The following is a 17,419-nucleotide window of genomic DNA, read 5'->3' as shown; positions in this document are numbered from 1 at the left end:
CGTAACGCATTATAACTATATCTAACTATACAGTTCTGTAGCTGCCAGTAATATTATATTGTGTGGCTTTAAAGTGGTAATTAAATACTGCTAAATATTTAAAATTGTCCTAATAGATAATACATACACTACGATCTTAATGATATTTTAATTTATACATCTATATAACCTTAATATAAAATTATTTTTGAATACAGTATTATAATGACTAAATTCTACCTAATACCTACGGTTATTACACATTTAGGTAACCACATTTTTTCTCACATTGTTCCCGTATTACTAATGACTCATGGGACTAACGGCGAATGACTGTAGAAATAATTTATCCGGTAAAAATGTGACATATTCTCACTATCTACTAATTTATTCCATATAATTAGAATTTGCAATTTTATACTTATCTGTAAGAATATGTTAATAGGCAGTGGATGGATAAAAAACAAGTATTCAAGAGCTTTCGTAGCCCAACCACTTTGCCACATTCATACATTATAATACAGTAAAGTTAAATATTATGTACTTATTGGTGTTGCCAATTATTTTAATGAATTTGAATGAGTTTTAAAAAAAATAAAAAAAATAAAATGATCATATGTTTAATCTGTAAAAATAAATATCTTTTCTAAACACAAGTTTTGCACAATTTTAATTTTAAATCGATTTTTTACGGATACTGTAATCGATTTAGATGGAACGTTTTTTATCGAGTCATCGAGTTTTGATAGTTTTAAGCATAATTAAAACACTCTAAAAATTAGTACATAAAGATTATCCAATAAATATAAAATACATTTATTTAAATTTATCTTTATTTGAACTGTTTATTCGTTTTTTTCTACAAGTTTACAGTTATTTAAATAATTGCAGTAACGAATTAAATTGTATATACATAATATGTATATTATCGCATAGAATTTGTAATTTGTTTATTTTTAATCTTGAATATCGATAAAATATTTTTCAATTATATTATAACGTGTATTATACTTACTACCTTTAATCTCGAAATTATAAAAAAAATTTAGGCTTGCTACTTCGATATGATTCGTCCTCAACCTCGTACCCTTTCGTAAAAAATAATATTGGGTGTTTCTCGCGTATTGCGTACGTGCTATTAAAATGGCTACCGGCTAATCACAAGCAATGTCGCTTTCATTTTTCTTCGGGCTTTCGGTGACCCTATTTTTACCTTATATTGACTATACACGTCTACACCCTATGGTCTAGTATTACCTGTATTATGCATCGATACGTTTTCACGACTTTCACGTGACATATTGGAATTTTATTATAATATACGTTATTATTTAGTATATTCGATTATTTTTTACGTTACTCGATGCAATATAGATCCGTGCGGTATGAATTTATCTCGGGAAAATAGTTATTTATGCGAAATACGCAAAACATCGACGCCCGCAAAAATCAAAAAAAGGCTGTGCTGATATTGCTGCTTTGACGGGCCTTGCGTTAGGCCGTTGATTGGTTCGTATAATCGTACGAGAAAGCATTCGTGGAAAAACGATCGTCTTTGTTAGTGTTGGAAAAAAAATTGCATTAATACGAACATTTTTACGATTAGGCAGGAAAATATATTGTTGCGTGTGTACGCGTGTGCACAAAAAAATAAAACAGCATTCCATGTGGTTATCTCATCTCGAGTGCGCGCGCGCGAGCTCAGCGCTCATTCCGCGGTGTTTATGTATACGAGTACAATATATAATATACAGTAGGACTCCCTGTTTTGCCGGTCAGAAACCTGTTCCCAAGGACACTTACTACTTTCATTTAATCATTAAAAACGTACGTATCATACACACACACACACACACACATCGTATAGAAATATAAAATATGCGGAATGGTTGCCTAGGTGTACAAGAAAGGTGGTTATATACTTATTCTAAGGATTGTCACTCGCTGACATCACCGCTGCAGCTGTAGTAAGTATTCCTTCGCACCGGTGGTGCCCCGAAGGATGATGATATCTGAGTTCAAATCGTTGTTTAGCGAAATGTATACGTGTTACTATAAATTTACTGATTGGTATATTAGAAGCTCTCTCCGGCTTTCTCTTGAAATCCATACTATAGGTATGTAATCTATATATTTACTGCTGTGATTAAACCCTCAGAGTTTTTGTGTAAATTACGCATATTTTTTATGGATGACTTTATTTTTGTTATTGACAAGGATGATCTTATTATACTGCGATTATATGCTAAATATACAGTAGTACATATATATTATATACATTTAGCATATAATCTACTGTTTAATCAGTACTTACTGTTAAAACTACTATTTGACAACAAACTTTTCTATACGAATTTTGTATTCATGCGATTAATACGAGTATAATGAATGTATTTTAAAATTAAATTATTGTTTTTTTTCTTTAAATTATTTTATTTCTATAATAAAACGCAATAACAATACACTTGTATACAATATACGCTTAAAGTAGCGCGTACTATATTATTTTAAAATAAAATAATTTTAAGACCGCACCTATATCATTATATTATTATAATAATATTGAGTACATTATTAGAACGTTCTTAGAAATGAAACTACTATGACCAGTCATGTGTATTATACATTTAAAAACAAAAGACTTGCGTGTATATGTATATTATGTATAATGTATATCGTGTTTACAAAGAACAATAATCAAGTTCATTCTCAATTATTATACATGTAATATTATGTTATATTTTTTTATTCTACAAAGTCGTATTATATGTGTTTTATCATATTTAATATTTTAATATTTTATCTTATTATAATCAAAACATAAATTATTAATCATCACTAAAATTTACTACACATTCTATAATAATTATAACTATTATATAAGTACAATATATCAAGGACTTTTTATATTTTTCTAATAATATATTGATCAATTCTTAATGAATTGGTATTTTTTGTTTTCTAAAATTATTACTCTTATTCTTTGATGTTTAAATAATACTTGATTATAGTTCAATATTTACTATTACTCTTTCATACTTTTTACTTTTTTAAACTTTCTATTAACTATTATTTAATAATTTAATGTTCGCTACCTTAAAAAAAATATACCATATTAAAATATACAAATTTTCTATACAACCCTTAAATGTAGTCTCTAGAATAGCATAATTTTTTTTTCTCGTTTAACCTAAAAAATACATTATTCATTGAGTTTTAATAATTTCTAGAAATAAATAATTTCACATAAAATTCTGTATTAGTACCTACATTATAACACTTCCGTGACCTGTATATTATTATTATTTGTTTTTAATACGTATTCTGTGTTATTATTACAAGAATAATATTTTTCTCTTCACGATACAGTAATCGGCGAAGATATTGGTAGTCAATTATTTAACAATGTGGTCTAAATATTACTATTCTAACCCACAGTAGAATTAATGTCTCATCACAACAATACCCGTTGAAATGTTAACTATGCGGTGCATAATAATATTGTATGACTAACCTAATGACGTGTGCCTGCAGGTTTTTTCGTGTTTTAACTCCTGTTCTCGTTTTAATAAAATTGGTTTGAGTAAAAAAAAAAACAATTATGTACAGTTGTATTTTGATACGAGAAGAATTCTAATAAATACGAGGGCTTTATATTCATACTTATTTTATACTATGCTTTATACTGTCATCCACGAAACAAATATCCATCTAACTACTACATAATCGATCCATTTTATAAAACAATGTAGTTAGTAGTTGTACGTAGGTAATAATTATTTAGTTTTTAAAAATGTTTTATTGTTCATCTCGTATTTCTAGTTCAACCAAATTTATGTCAGGATCTCAGATGATAATCAAATTGATAATTTTGTCAAATCTCTTCTTATGTGTAATTTACTCCATTTTACATTTCTTGGGTTAGAATAACGTGCTTATCAAAATTATCGAACGCTTTTTTTTTTATAATATTACAGATCATAACTACACTGTAGGGTGTATACTATTATTGTTGTTTATAATACGTTCGATAATTTATCAATAAAAATTTTGTCACGGTCAATAGAACATGTAATATATAATATACCCTCTGTGCCTTCATGGGAGAATGATTGAAATCTATTTATGTCCATTGCCACTACTAACAAATAGTTTTCATTGTAAAATATCATATCTTAGCGACCGAGAAACATTTCCTATTGATAATGTAATTAATTAAGCAATAATAAGTATGAATAAGTCAATATATATTTATTTTTAATTTGTTTATTAAATCTAGGAAATTAATTTCATTACAATTAATATGTAAATCGTTATGACATCTTTCAGTGTATAAATACGTTTTTAATAACATTGTGGACAGTTGGGTTACATTTTTTTTTAATGTCAACTTACTCTAATTGTTAACTCTTGATCATAACAACACTTAAACTAGTTCAAGTATCGGCTTTCGGACTTGTTTTCACAGTTTTTCGATTTCTTTTCTGTGGTAGTTTCTCTTGTGTTGTGTCACTCGGACTTGTCGTTGTGTATATTTTATAATAATAAGAACTTTACTCCTAAATTCGTCCATTATTTTCCGTGATCAATGGCAAATAAGAAGAAATATTTACAGAAAACTCTTATAGTTTATCTTTGGTACTATTTTAACAAGCAACAATACACTGTGCAAAACTACTATTCGAAAACTGTTAACTGGATTACATAAAATAAAATATGAATGAGGTAAATACTATTTTTACTATATTTAAGACCGGACTTGGAATCGACTACAAACAAGATTGCTGCGAAATGTACTCATAACATAACCTGTTTACTGATCACTGAGAAAGTAAAGACGTTTGAAGTTTTAATTAATTTGTTTGTAGCGTAATAACAAAATCTTCATTATTGTTGTTTACTGTTTAGTTTTTTTTTTTTTTTTTTAAATATTTCATTAGTCTCAAACTTGATGTACAAATAGATACTATACGTGTTTTTAAATTTTTTCGTAACTTGTTACATTGTTCGTAACTACATGTTTTTGATACATTTTTTATAACATAAAAAAGTCCGTTAAAAATTATTCTGTTCTCTTTTATCAGTTTAATAGTTCCAATAATTTTGATTTGGTCGGCGAAATAAATTCAAAGTACTATTTTTTCGTAACGTAAAAAAAATACAAACATTTAATTCACATAGTTAATTAGATGTCAAAAAAGCAATACTATTTATTTTGTTTTCGTTTAACGTTTTCGTGCAAAAGGTCAAATGGTATCGATAATAATATTGTAATAATTCAGTCCTATAACCGGTTGTTAATACTATTTATTTAAATCTATATAGATAGAAATAATTTGGACCAATTTCATTTTTTTTTTTTTTTTTTTGTAAATCAAGTTTTGTTACTCGTATCGCGGTTCATCGACCTATTCGAATGCGCATCATTTTCATGGAATACGTTCATAATATGTAATAACATTTGGTTTATTTAGTTTACAATTTTTATGCATAAATATGTATAATTATAAGTATAAGTATTTGTAGACGTGTAGACGAGTAAAATAAAAAATATTATTTTAACATTAATACTGTTATAAGTAACTAAAATTTGTTAGAAGTATTGCAATCAAAATATGTATAATATGTATAATGTTACAGGTGTATAACAACAGTATAGTAAAAATAAACTATTTCGTTATGAATTATTAATGTTTTTCCTTTTAAAAAAAATGTATTTGTTTATAGATACATATACTTAGTGTGTATGTAGAAAAAAATAGTTTGCATATTCTAAATATTCATGCAATAAAAATGTATTGTTATTTATTGTTTTTATTGTTTATTAATTATTGTTCATCTAACCATGGCACAAACTGAATTTTTATTACACTAACTTATATTCCCATGTTTTAAACTATTTTTTGAAAGTTAGCGTATGAAGCTAATTATTATCGTCATCAATAGTTATACGACGGGTGAAGTATAAGAACATATACATGGACAGCGAATGGAAAAAGTGCGTTTTATGTTCGTACACACCAAAGCTATCATAAATCATTATTAAATTAATTATGATTATCATTGGCTATACAACCATCACAACTTCTGTTTTTTTTTTTTTTTTTTTTTTAGTTTGTAGCCAATTGCTTATTTTTTAACAATTTTTTCGTGATGGTTATAATACTTTTAAACTACAAACTACTTTATAAGTAAATTAGCATAAAGCATAATGCTTGTGTATGGCGTCTATATTCAATAAATTATCTGTGACCCATATAAAAATTATATTACAGAAAATAACAATTAATTACAATTCATTTAATAGAAATTAAAACAATATAAAAAAAAAGTATCTATTCTTTAAAAAATATTCAACAGCTTACTGATGAAGTTATTACAATAATTAATAAAAATAAAAATTAAATTAAAATAATATCCCTGGGTTACATTTCAAAGGCGTATCGTGCAAAAATCAAACGATTAATACTTCTATTTATTGTATAAAAAATGAAATTTAAATCATTCAAAATGTATTTGATATATTTGTATGTACATATATTAATGTCATGAATATTTTCAAGAGACAACTAGTACGATAACAATGTTGTTAAATCGCTAATTATAAAATTGTATTGACGTCAAAAATAAAATATTTTATAATTGGTCATACGTTAGTTGATACACAGATTTAGATTAATCTTCTTTTCTTGTTTCTCTTCTTGTGTTCTAAAATAATTGATTATCAGAAATGTACTGTTGTATAACTACTGAATACTAACAAATAGTGATTTTAGAATATTTGAAAAAAATCTATTACTCTTAGACTAAGATAATAATAAACTAAGTCTTTGTTATCAGTTTATAACTTATCAGATTAACAATTCTTCAAAATGTAGTTATATTTTTTTTTTAGATAATTTTTTATGTATTTTACTTATTTATAATAGTTGAATCTAATTTCAAGTGATTATTCCAAAAAAATCGTACGTATCAATAGGCACAAGAGAAGTAAAACTCAGCTAATCTACCGGTACCCATGAAAATCTTAAAAAAATTAACGTACTAGATTAATCGACGATAATGCTTCATTGACCCGTACTGCCGCTTATCATTGCAGTTGTTCGGCCCACTGAGTAATATTACTCTAATATACGGGTCGCCCGCAGCCCTGTCATGACTGCGTATTTGATCTAATTGTCGTTTAATAATCGTGAGTCGATTTAAGAAATGTATACACAACAAATTGTTTATCGACCATCACGTCATGTAAATGTTCAAAATTTGTATAATTTGAATTATATGCAGGGCCGGCTCAAGGTGTAAGCGAGCTAGGCACCTGCCTAAAGCAGCACTTTAGTAGGGGCGGCATTTTCAAAGTTGACTCGAACATTTTTTTAGTTCTATTGGTGTTTTATAAGAAAATTTTTTAAATTAATTCATTCGTGATAACCACTTACGTATATAATAAAATAATATTGTCTAAATTTATTATATTACTTTATATTACTACGTCTACGCTGGGCATTTTCAATTATTCAAAAAATATAAATAACCACCCAATCACTTCCGTGATATACGATAGTCGTGATAGTGATGGGTTTTGAGTAATAGTAATAGAAATCATTTTTAAGTCTTTATATATAATTTTATACACAAATAAAAAATTATAATTGTTTTTATGTAGATATGTCACATAAAAAATAGAGGGAGGTGCTAAGTTAAAATAAGTGTTCAATTTTTTTTTTTTAGAAGCAGCATAATTTGATTTTGCCTAATGCACTATTTTTGCTTGGGCCGACCCTGATTATATGTAATTCTCGTTTTCGAAAATTATATTTAATATTCCGTTCGTTTGTATACCAATACGCTGGGATTTTTTTTAACAGAAGAAAAATTTACGATTATTAAATAATTTGTCACAATAAAAAATAGTAAGCTACTTTATGTAAAACGTTATTACTGAATAATATTTGTGTATTTTATAGACCTTTTCCTAATTATTTTAGTTTTGTTTTCTATTATATTGGTAAATATAAGTAGAGTTTTATTCGTCATAATAATAAAACCATTATAATTATACATTACGTCTTTCTACTACAGAGGATTGACATTTTTGAGTGAAATAATTGATAAAAACAAGTCACATATCAGTTGAGAGTGCGTGTTCATCGTTCGTGCATATTTTAAAATAGGTTGTTTAGATAGAGTAATACAGCAATCTATACTTTAAATCTATATACTTTATAATAATTAATATGTGACTTTCCTCTTTTATTTATCCAAATTATACTATTTTATGTATAAAGATTTTATTTATGTCCACATTTTGTTAACGATAAAATTGTTGGAATGTGTGCAATTTCCTTATTTATTACACTATAGGTAATATTATAATAGGTACTATTTTATTATGATATACATTGGTATTTGTTTATGTTTAACTATAAAATATTATAATAATGTTAGTATTTAATTAGGATTATTAGAAAACGATTGCACGTAATCAAACAATAACAATAAGCTTTTCTACATGAATTATGATTTTTATTTTTTATAGAATGGAGATCGTATTGTGTGGGAATTCCATCAAGTTACCCTAAATCGCGTACCTGGTTATGGATTTGGTATTGCAGTAAGCGGTGGCAGGGACAACCCACATTTTGCCAATGGTGATCCTTCAATAGCTGTATCTGATGTCTTAAAATCTGGTCCTGCCGAAGGAAAACTAATGTGAGCATTTTATTAATACTATACTACATTACTCTTATATTATTATTAATACTTAAAAAGTATTGTTAATTTAATTATAACCAATTTTTTACAGGGTGAATGATAGAATAATGACTGCAAATGGTGTGTCTTTAGATAATGTTGAATACGGTACAGCTGTTGCTGTGTTAAGAGAATGTGGTGAAAATGTTACGTTATCATTAAGACGTCGTTTAGTGTTGCCTTCCAATACACCGCATACAATGCGTGTTCATCTAACTAAAACTAGGAAAAAAGATGGTAATTGAATATTTTATGATATAAATATTTATATTGAGTAATGCCCCTCTCTCATCACAAGTATATTTAAAAAGAGGGATAATTAGCTCAATTCATATACTTACTTATCTTATTTGTTTTTTTATTTGTATTCTATTTGTATTCTATTTGAGTTAAATAAATTATTATTATTATTGTTATTATCATTATATACATTTCAATTTTATAGATTTTGGAATAGTTTTGGGCAGTAGAATATTCATTAAAGAAGGTACAAAAGGTGGTGATAATAGTGTACAGGAAGGTGATGTTTTATTGAAGATTAACAACCATTCCGTTACGGATGGTATGACTCTGAAAGAAGCGAGAAGACTTATTGAATCCGCTAAAGACAAACTAAGTTTAACTGTACGTAGAGAAGGTAGTGCCAATGGAAGTTTACAATATTCTGGTTCATCTGAACCAACATCTCTACATAATAAAGGTAAAATATCTAGGAAATGTTTCTATTCTTTATTTGTTTTTAGCAATATATTTCTTTTGTTTTTATTTAGAAAATAACAACTATATGGAGGGTATCAATGGATCAACATATCCATCACAAAACCTGTATGTACAACCACCTAGTAGAAGTATGTTAGAAGAAGCTAAAAGTAATTTGGCTCCTCGTGGACGATCTCGTAACCCTTTATTAGATTCTGTTTCTTTGAGCCAATTAGACAGGCCTACTTCTGCCATGGATAACATTACATCTAGTAAATTATTATTATTTTTATTTATTTTTTTAGTGTTGTTAATATTTATTATTTATAATTTATAATTTTTTTTATTTAGCTAATAATTTAAATAATGGTGATCTTGGACCTACATATAACCATGGTCGCAGTAGAAGTGGGGTTGATGATCATTCAGAACCTCCTCGACCACCACCTCCAAGACCTGAAGGTAGTTTTAAAAAACGTAAACTGTCTAGTAACTTTTATTGAAAAATAATTAAATAATAGTATCATTATTACCTACATGAGTTGAGTGTATATATTTATTTTTTCAGACTATTACAGTACAACTAGACAATTTTATGAAGATACTTTACCTCAAAGATCCAAGCATTTAAAGTAAGCAATTAATATTAACAAGTATAAATTGTATTTTAAGCATTTTCATTAACTTGCATTTTTATTATCAGGCCTGATCCACGTTTTATTACATTTCAAAAAGAAGGATCAGTTGGTATTCGATTAACAGGTGGTAATGAAGTTGGCATATTTGTCACGGCTGTTCAACCAGGTAGTCCTGCATTCACTCAAGGCTTACAGCCTGGTGATAAAATATTGAAAGTCAACGATATGGATATGAAAGGGGTGACACGTGAAGAAGCTGTGCTGTTTTTGTTGAGCCTTCAAGATCAAATACACTTAATTGTTCAACACCGTCGTGATCAATATGAACAAATTATGAATAATCAACGAGGCGATTCATTCCACATTAAGTAAATAATACTCAACTAATTAACTGTGTTTAAAGACTTAATACAAATAAAAATAGTTATTTGAAACAAAAACCGTCACTAATTAACTTACTCTTTAAAAAATCAAACAAAATGTTTTAATTTGTAAATTCTTTGAAACAAAAATAAATTAAAGACTAAAATATATTAAAAGATGTAGTATAATACATCTGATACTATCTATTTTAACTTAATAGTTAAATTTATTTATTTTCATTGAATTGTGGATATTATATAGCCATCTGGTTTACCCAAATCATTATATTTTTACAACAAAAAAGCTTTTTACAAATTTTTCAGTCAAAATTATTCAGTTTCTTGCATAAGTACAGTATTAGAGTTAAAATATTTATAGTTCTAATTATATTATGACAAACTATTTTGGGCCGTTTAAATCCAATTTTTATTTAAATGATTTTGAACCATAAGTTCTATCTAATTTAAAATTAGAATTAATATATTATTAATTTTTAGTTAATTTAATAAAGTAGCTATATGATGATCACGAAAATAAAATTCTTAATACCAATAAATTCAATTTTACCAAAATTTGCTTATATATTTTTTAATAAGCATAATACTTCAGTGCATTCACAAGTGGACATTTTTTTTTTTTAGGACTCATTTTGATTATGAACAACCAAACAAAGGCGAAATGAGCTTCTGCAAGGGAGATGTATTCCATGTAATGGATACTTTACATAATGGTGTTGTAGGTTCCTGGCAAGTGTTCCGCATAGGTAGAAATAATCAAGAAGTTCAAAAGGGTATAATTCCAAATAAAGCAAGAGCTGAGGAATTAGCAACAGCACAGTTTAATGCTACAAAGAAAGAAATGAATGCTTCTGAAAATAAAGGAGGTTTCTTTAGACGTCGAAAAAACAATCATCGACGATCAAAATCATTAAGCAAGGTAAAAAAAACTATATAAATAATATATTAAAAAATTTACTTTTATTTTTATTGGTTTCATAGGAAAATTGGGATGATGTAGTGTTTGGAGATAGTATAAGCAAGTTCCCAGCTTATGAAAAAGTAGTATTAAGTCATACAGGGTTTGTACGACCAGTTGTTTTGTTTGGACCAATATCTGATATTGCTAGAGAAAAACTTACCAAGGATTTCCCTGATAAATTTTTATCTCCACGTGAGTGTTAAATTTTATATTTTTATTTGTTTTTGATTTGATTTTCAATGTTTAATTTATTAGAACTTGAAAACAACACTACTGATGGAAGCAAAAAAATCAGTGGTATAATACGACTCAGTGCTATTCGTGATATTATGGACCGAGGAAAACATGCTCTTTTAGATGTCACTCCAAATGCTGTTGATCGTTTAAACTATGCTCAGTTCTATCCTATTGTTATTATGCTGCGTGCAGATAATAAACAAGTGATCAAAGAACTTCGTGCCGGGTTACCTAAGTAATGTGTAATCAATCATTTTTTTTTAAATTTTTTACTTATTGATGTTATTTTATAGAACTGCCCATAAAAGCAGTAAGAAACTACTAGAACAATGTCAAAAGTTGGAAAAAGTATGGTCACATGTATTTACATCTTCACTAACACTTAACGGAGGAGATGCTTGGTATCGAAAACTAAGAGAACTGATTGACAAACATCAGAGTTCACCGACTTGGGTCAGCGAGACAAAAGTATGTTATACTTTAAATACAATATTTCATTTAATAATAAATCTTAATATTTTGAAATTGAAAATATTATTTATAGACTGTAGACTTCCTATCAGATCTTTATTTACTTCCTATGTCATTTCCATTTTGTGATCCTTATGTTATTTCTAGTAACATTGAACATACCAAAAAACCAAATGACTTTTTTGGTTATATTTAATGACTATAGTTTTACACTTGTGTGCACTTTTATTATAAATAATAATATATACCGCATGATTAACAATTTTCATTCAAATTTAGGTTATATTCTTTTGTCATTTTAAACAACAAAAATAATATATGCGAAGTAGATTTTATTCATTAATCATTTTAATTTTTAATAATTAATATAAATTAAAAACTAAATTTTGCGATTTTTTTTTTTTTTTTGTTTTTGTAATTTTTATGTTTACAAGTTTATTAATAAATAATAAAATATTATTTACTTATATTTAAATTGAATTTTATTAGATTTAATTGATCATTTAACTATTTAAATATGTGTTAATATTTTATTCATTATTAACTTTTACTATCTAATTTGTGTTGTTGACTAACTGATTATTGTTTTGTGAATTACTAACGTGTTGTTTTGTGTTTGTGGCATGCATTATGTATTCAGCCTGAAGAAAATCTGTCTGATGACCTGTTATTCCCGATGACCTCCTTACGCTTGTCATATGCATCATCTCCTGAAAGCGATATGGAAACTAGTAATACAACATTAGCATCTCCTATATCTACTGCTACGGCTAGTCCATCTGCTATTGGCTCAAGATTAGTGAAAAGTTCAAGCGATCCAAGTATTACAACTCAAGACGATTCTGCCATTCCTAATTACAACCCACCTCCACCATATTCACCATCAGTGTTCAAACAAGTATGTTTAATTTAATGTACTATTTATACTAAAACAAATTAATTAATTGTTGTTGAAATGTATTATTTGTATTGTAGCAATTTATTTAACTCAATTAATTAATTTTAATAGGCAAGTTATGAGCCTCCTCAAACAATGCGTATGACAGGACCTCCTACTCATACAACATTAATAGTAAATGGTAATGGACCTCCAGATTTACCTCCTCGTGTTGATAGAAACACAAAACCATTACATGGAAATCGAGGTAATAGCCAAAGATCAGCCACGGATAGATTATTTAGTCCAAATGGTGTTGATGATATACCAAATTATATAAATGCAACTCCTCATCATCAAAGAACCCACACTAGCACAAGCAAACAAGTATGATAATACTAAATAATATTAATTGAAACTTATTGAAACTACAAATTTTTCTTCTAGCTCTATGATATGCACAATAGTTATGACAGTGTGTCATCATATGACAGTTACGGTGTACGTATGAATAATGGCAGCAACGGTAGTGCAAATTTATCAACAACTTTGTGTTCAAACTCACAAGATGATCTTAAACCGGGCAGTAATAACACTCTAGGAAGACATCATGATCCTTATAGATTTACTAGGTCAACTCAACAACCAGTTGACACAAAAATATCAGATTATCCTAAATACAGGTTAGTAAATCTTATCTTTTAAATACTAAAAAAATATGTTAAATTATCTCATTTATGGGTTTTAGGACAATTTCAAAGTTAAAAACATTACAGTTTTATAGGAACTTGAATATAATCGACCCAATAAATGATATATCCTATTCATACAAAAGATATATTGTATGAATTGGATTGTATAGATTAGTCCTCGCTTTTTTAATAGTTATTGCTTATTAAATACTATATTAGTGTATATGTAGAATTGTTTACTTAGTACCTTGTTTGTTTATAGACCTCCTGGTGGTACCTCTGGAGGTATGATTGAGTATGCTACTAGTAAACCACTTCCATTGCCAAAATCACCTCCACAGCAACAACCCTATAAACCTGTCCCACCACCAAAACCTAAAAACTACCGCCCCCCAGTGCAGCAGCAGCAACAACAGCAGTATTATCAACCACCACCACCAAATGGTTTTCAGCACTCAAAATCATTCAGCATGGCTGACAGTACATATTCATCACACATGTCCAATGGAGTGAGTGCTTTTGACATAAGTTTTTTAAAATGTATTTTTACTTATCCAATTTTAAATCTTATTTATATAGATGCCATCATCACCCAGTAAGTACTCATCGGAATCAACAGATGTGAACACAGCCGATTCAGGCCATGGTAGTAGCTTAGACAGAGGGTATGATCGTCGTGGTGGTAATGGACAACAGCCATCCCAGCAGATGGATCGTAGTCATATGTATTACAAACATCATAGAGATCCAAACACACTGGATCTTACACAACATCGAGACCAACGAGGAAGCGCATTTGAACTTTATAAAAAACCATCAGTAGCTGGCGACCATAGAATGTCAAATGGAGGTGACCTCAGAATGTCAAATGGAGATCACAGAATGTCTAATGGCACTGATCATAGGATGTCTAACGGAGGTGATCATAGAATGTCCAATGGTGGTGGTCACTTCAATGTGGATGCACTACGGTGACAACGACAGTATCCGGTCAGATTTTAAAGATAATTTGATCGGATGCAGTTAAGTTCTAAAGCTTACCATAATTTTATCTCATTGAATTGTATATTATATAAAGAAATTTAAAGTATGTTCATAAATTTGTTTTTTCAATTGATGGACTGATTGACAGTAATTTATTTTTATTTTTATTGGTTGTTAAGTCTTAATTTTTTTTTTTTATTTTTTTTTTTAATATTAATAATATATATTTTACGTATAAATAAACTCAGTTGTTTGTTATTATTATTTTAAAAATAAAATTATAAATTGTAGTTTTCATCAAGGATAATGTAATGATAAAACGTAATTTAATTTGTATATTTTACGTACGAAGTGTGATTTTAACAAACAACAAAAGTCTGAAATTTTTTTAATTTGCACTAAAATTATGAGTGGGTGCCATTCAGTTGAACAAATTTTTTTAAATGTCTGCTTATTCTAGTGGCCAAATTATTAATATTTATCTAATTGATCACATTTTTTAAGTATAAATTAATTTGATGTTTAATATTTAATTGAAATGTTCAAATAAATGTGCCTTAATTTTATTCCTTACCTATATTGTGTATTAAAAGTAAAATCAACTGATTTTTGCTACAAAATTGACTTCTTTGAAGACCAGAAAAATATAACTAATATTTTTGTAATTCTATACCATTACGAATTTTAATTTTGTATTTAATTAAGTTTTTCATTACAAATTTGCTTTAAATACTGTTATCATAATATTATTTTTATGTGTAAGTACTATTAATAGTTTCTATTTAACTTTAGTCTTTATCTGTTAAAGGATTTTTTTTTATTATTATTATTATTATTATTATTATTATTAATATTATTATTATTACTATGTTAAACTGATTCTACTATCCATAAATATAATATACTTACTTATGTTATTGAATTAATTATATATATCATTTTTATTTTTTGTTGAAACTATGTCCGTATCTTGATCGATTTAGTAAAAACAATTTATATATATATATACATAAATAAGTTGATATATATAGTTGTATATATTGAGTTGAAAATAAAGAACAAATTGATAAAACTTTTTTTTTTTCATTTTATTTTCAATTACAAATCAGTACTTTGAGAAAACGACAGCAACATTAACGAATACTGATAATAAATTATATAACCAGTTAATTAATAATACATACTAACAGATGGATGTTGAATTATGGATTTTGACAGATAACAGGCTGGCATTGAGTGCAAATGATAGAACACCACTACTGGTTTTCAATACTTAAGTTTATTGCATTTAAAACACACATTTGTACATGTTAAAAGTCTTATTCTGATGGATGTGTGTGTATGTGTAAGTGTGTACAGTGAAGCCTCTATAAATGGACACCTCTCAATAGTGGACAATTTTAAATTCGTTGGCGAAAATGTATGTACAATAATTAGGGTAATAACCTCTCATAGTTGAACATAACATATGCATATGTATGTATTACATATCGAAAATTTTAAGTGTTAAAAATAAAATATTTATCGTTTACATTTTACTGTCGTAATGGTTTTTCTATTACATAAATGGAAACATTTTAACTGTACAAAAACATAAACACCCTTTTTTTTTAGTACGTATCCATAGACATAGACAATGAATAATACATTTGAATAAAAATGAATATAAATTGTAATATTAAAATAAACAATTAATATCACACATAACAGTACACTGCAATAATATTGCAGGTTTTTTTGTTGCGCTTTGTAATTTTTTTCTGATTTCGGCTCGTTGCGATGGACATTTTGCAATGCAAATATCCACTATTTAGAGGTTTCACTGCATTTAAATTTAACCTAACTCGTGTATTGTATTGTATGTGTCCGTACCGCATACACGGCGTCACATATTGTGTGTCACGACCAAACGAACAAATAAATATAACTACCTACGCTAATATTTTATATTCTTTGCATATAATAAACACACATCGTTATGGTACCAAAATGTTCATCTCATCGTACCTACTGATGCGATTTTAATTGCAATCAAAATTTCATGGCACATGACGCGCAACCAATGTCGAATAGCAATTAAGAATTGTAAGACATGCTTAGTTTATCGTATTGATATTCACCGAATGGGTAAAAGCTGTTGATCTGAAAGTTTTTACTATTACAGTAAGTTATTTTGTTTTGTCATAATTCATTGTTTCATCAACATAATAACATAATAATCAACGATAATAATATAAATTATATATGAGGGGTGTATTGGTACGTATACGCGGGTATACGCCGTATAACCATCCGTAGATTTTTCGATTTTCGGCGTACACCTAATGTAAAATATTATTTCACGCTTCTAAAATAAAACCAAAATTTAATACTAGTTCATTGGAAAAAATTGTTTTAAACCATGAAGTTTAAATGAAATATTTATCTGTTGAGGATTACAGTGTTTAATGTATTTTAAGTTCAATTTAGTAAATAAAATTTTGAATAATATAATAATATATTATTAAATATAATATAAATATAATATAATAATATATTATTAAATATAATATGGATTATGAACATTCAGTCCGTAGTTCTTAAATCTGCAATCATGCAATTTAAACGCGTGGCAAATGTATACCTTGTGGTGTTGTATTTTATAGTATTATTTGAAGTTATAATCATGCTAATGATTAATTTAATTTATTGGAACGTAGAGGAAAAGAAATTTTTTGAGGTTATATCTATATTTTTTTAATGCGCAT

The 17,419-nt window shown here is 27.5% G+C and overlaps 1 protein-coding gene across 4 annotated transcripts in view; it reads left to right on the top strand.

Annotated features, from left to right (window-relative positions):
• LOC112680850 (tight junction protein ZO-2) overlaps positions 1–14,822 on the top strand; it is a 32,996-nt gene extending 18,174 nt beyond the window's left edge. For all 4 annotated transcript variants that reach the window (XM_025551067.1, XM_025551066.1, XM_025551069.1 and 1 more), the window contains 16 exons: positions 8,519–8,691; positions 8,786–8,970; positions 9,179–9,433; positions 9,504–9,704; positions 9,784–9,894; positions 10,001–10,064; positions 10,136–10,438; positions 11,075–11,369; positions 11,432–11,603; positions 11,667–11,883; positions 11,942–12,116; positions 12,760–13,017; positions 13,129–13,383; positions 13,444–13,679; positions 13,951–14,197; positions 14,268–14,822. In XM_025551067.1, coding sequence (XP_025406852.1) covers positions 8,519–8,691; positions 8,786–8,970; positions 9,179–9,433; positions 9,504–9,704; positions 9,784–9,894; positions 10,001–10,064; positions 10,136–10,438; positions 11,075–11,369; positions 11,432–11,603; positions 11,667–11,883; positions 11,942–12,116; positions 12,760–13,017; positions 13,129–13,383; positions 13,444–13,679; positions 13,951–14,197; positions 14,268–14,663 — 3,543 coding nt within the window. In that variant the 3' untranslated portion in view covers positions 14,664–14,822. The remainder of the gene's footprint in view (positions 1–8,518; positions 8,692–8,785; positions 8,971–9,178; positions 9,434–9,503; positions 9,705–9,783; positions 9,895–10,000; positions 10,065–10,135; positions 10,439–11,074; positions 11,370–11,431; positions 11,604–11,666; positions 11,884–11,941; positions 12,117–12,759; positions 13,018–13,128; positions 13,384–13,443; positions 13,680–13,950; positions 14,198–14,267) is intronic.
• Positions 14,823–17,419: the final 2,597 nt, after the last annotated feature.

This window comes from Sipha flava, unplaced genomic scaffold, assembly GCF_003268045.1.
Source record: "Sipha flava isolate LNK unplaced genomic scaffold, YSA_version1 181_pilon_pilon, whole genome shotgun sequence".
NCBI lineage: Eukaryota > Metazoa > Arthropoda > Insecta > Hemiptera > Aphididae > Sipha > Sipha flava.
The sequence above is the reverse complement of the archived record's forward strand: the minus strand, read 5'-3'. Positions and strand labels throughout refer to the sequence as shown.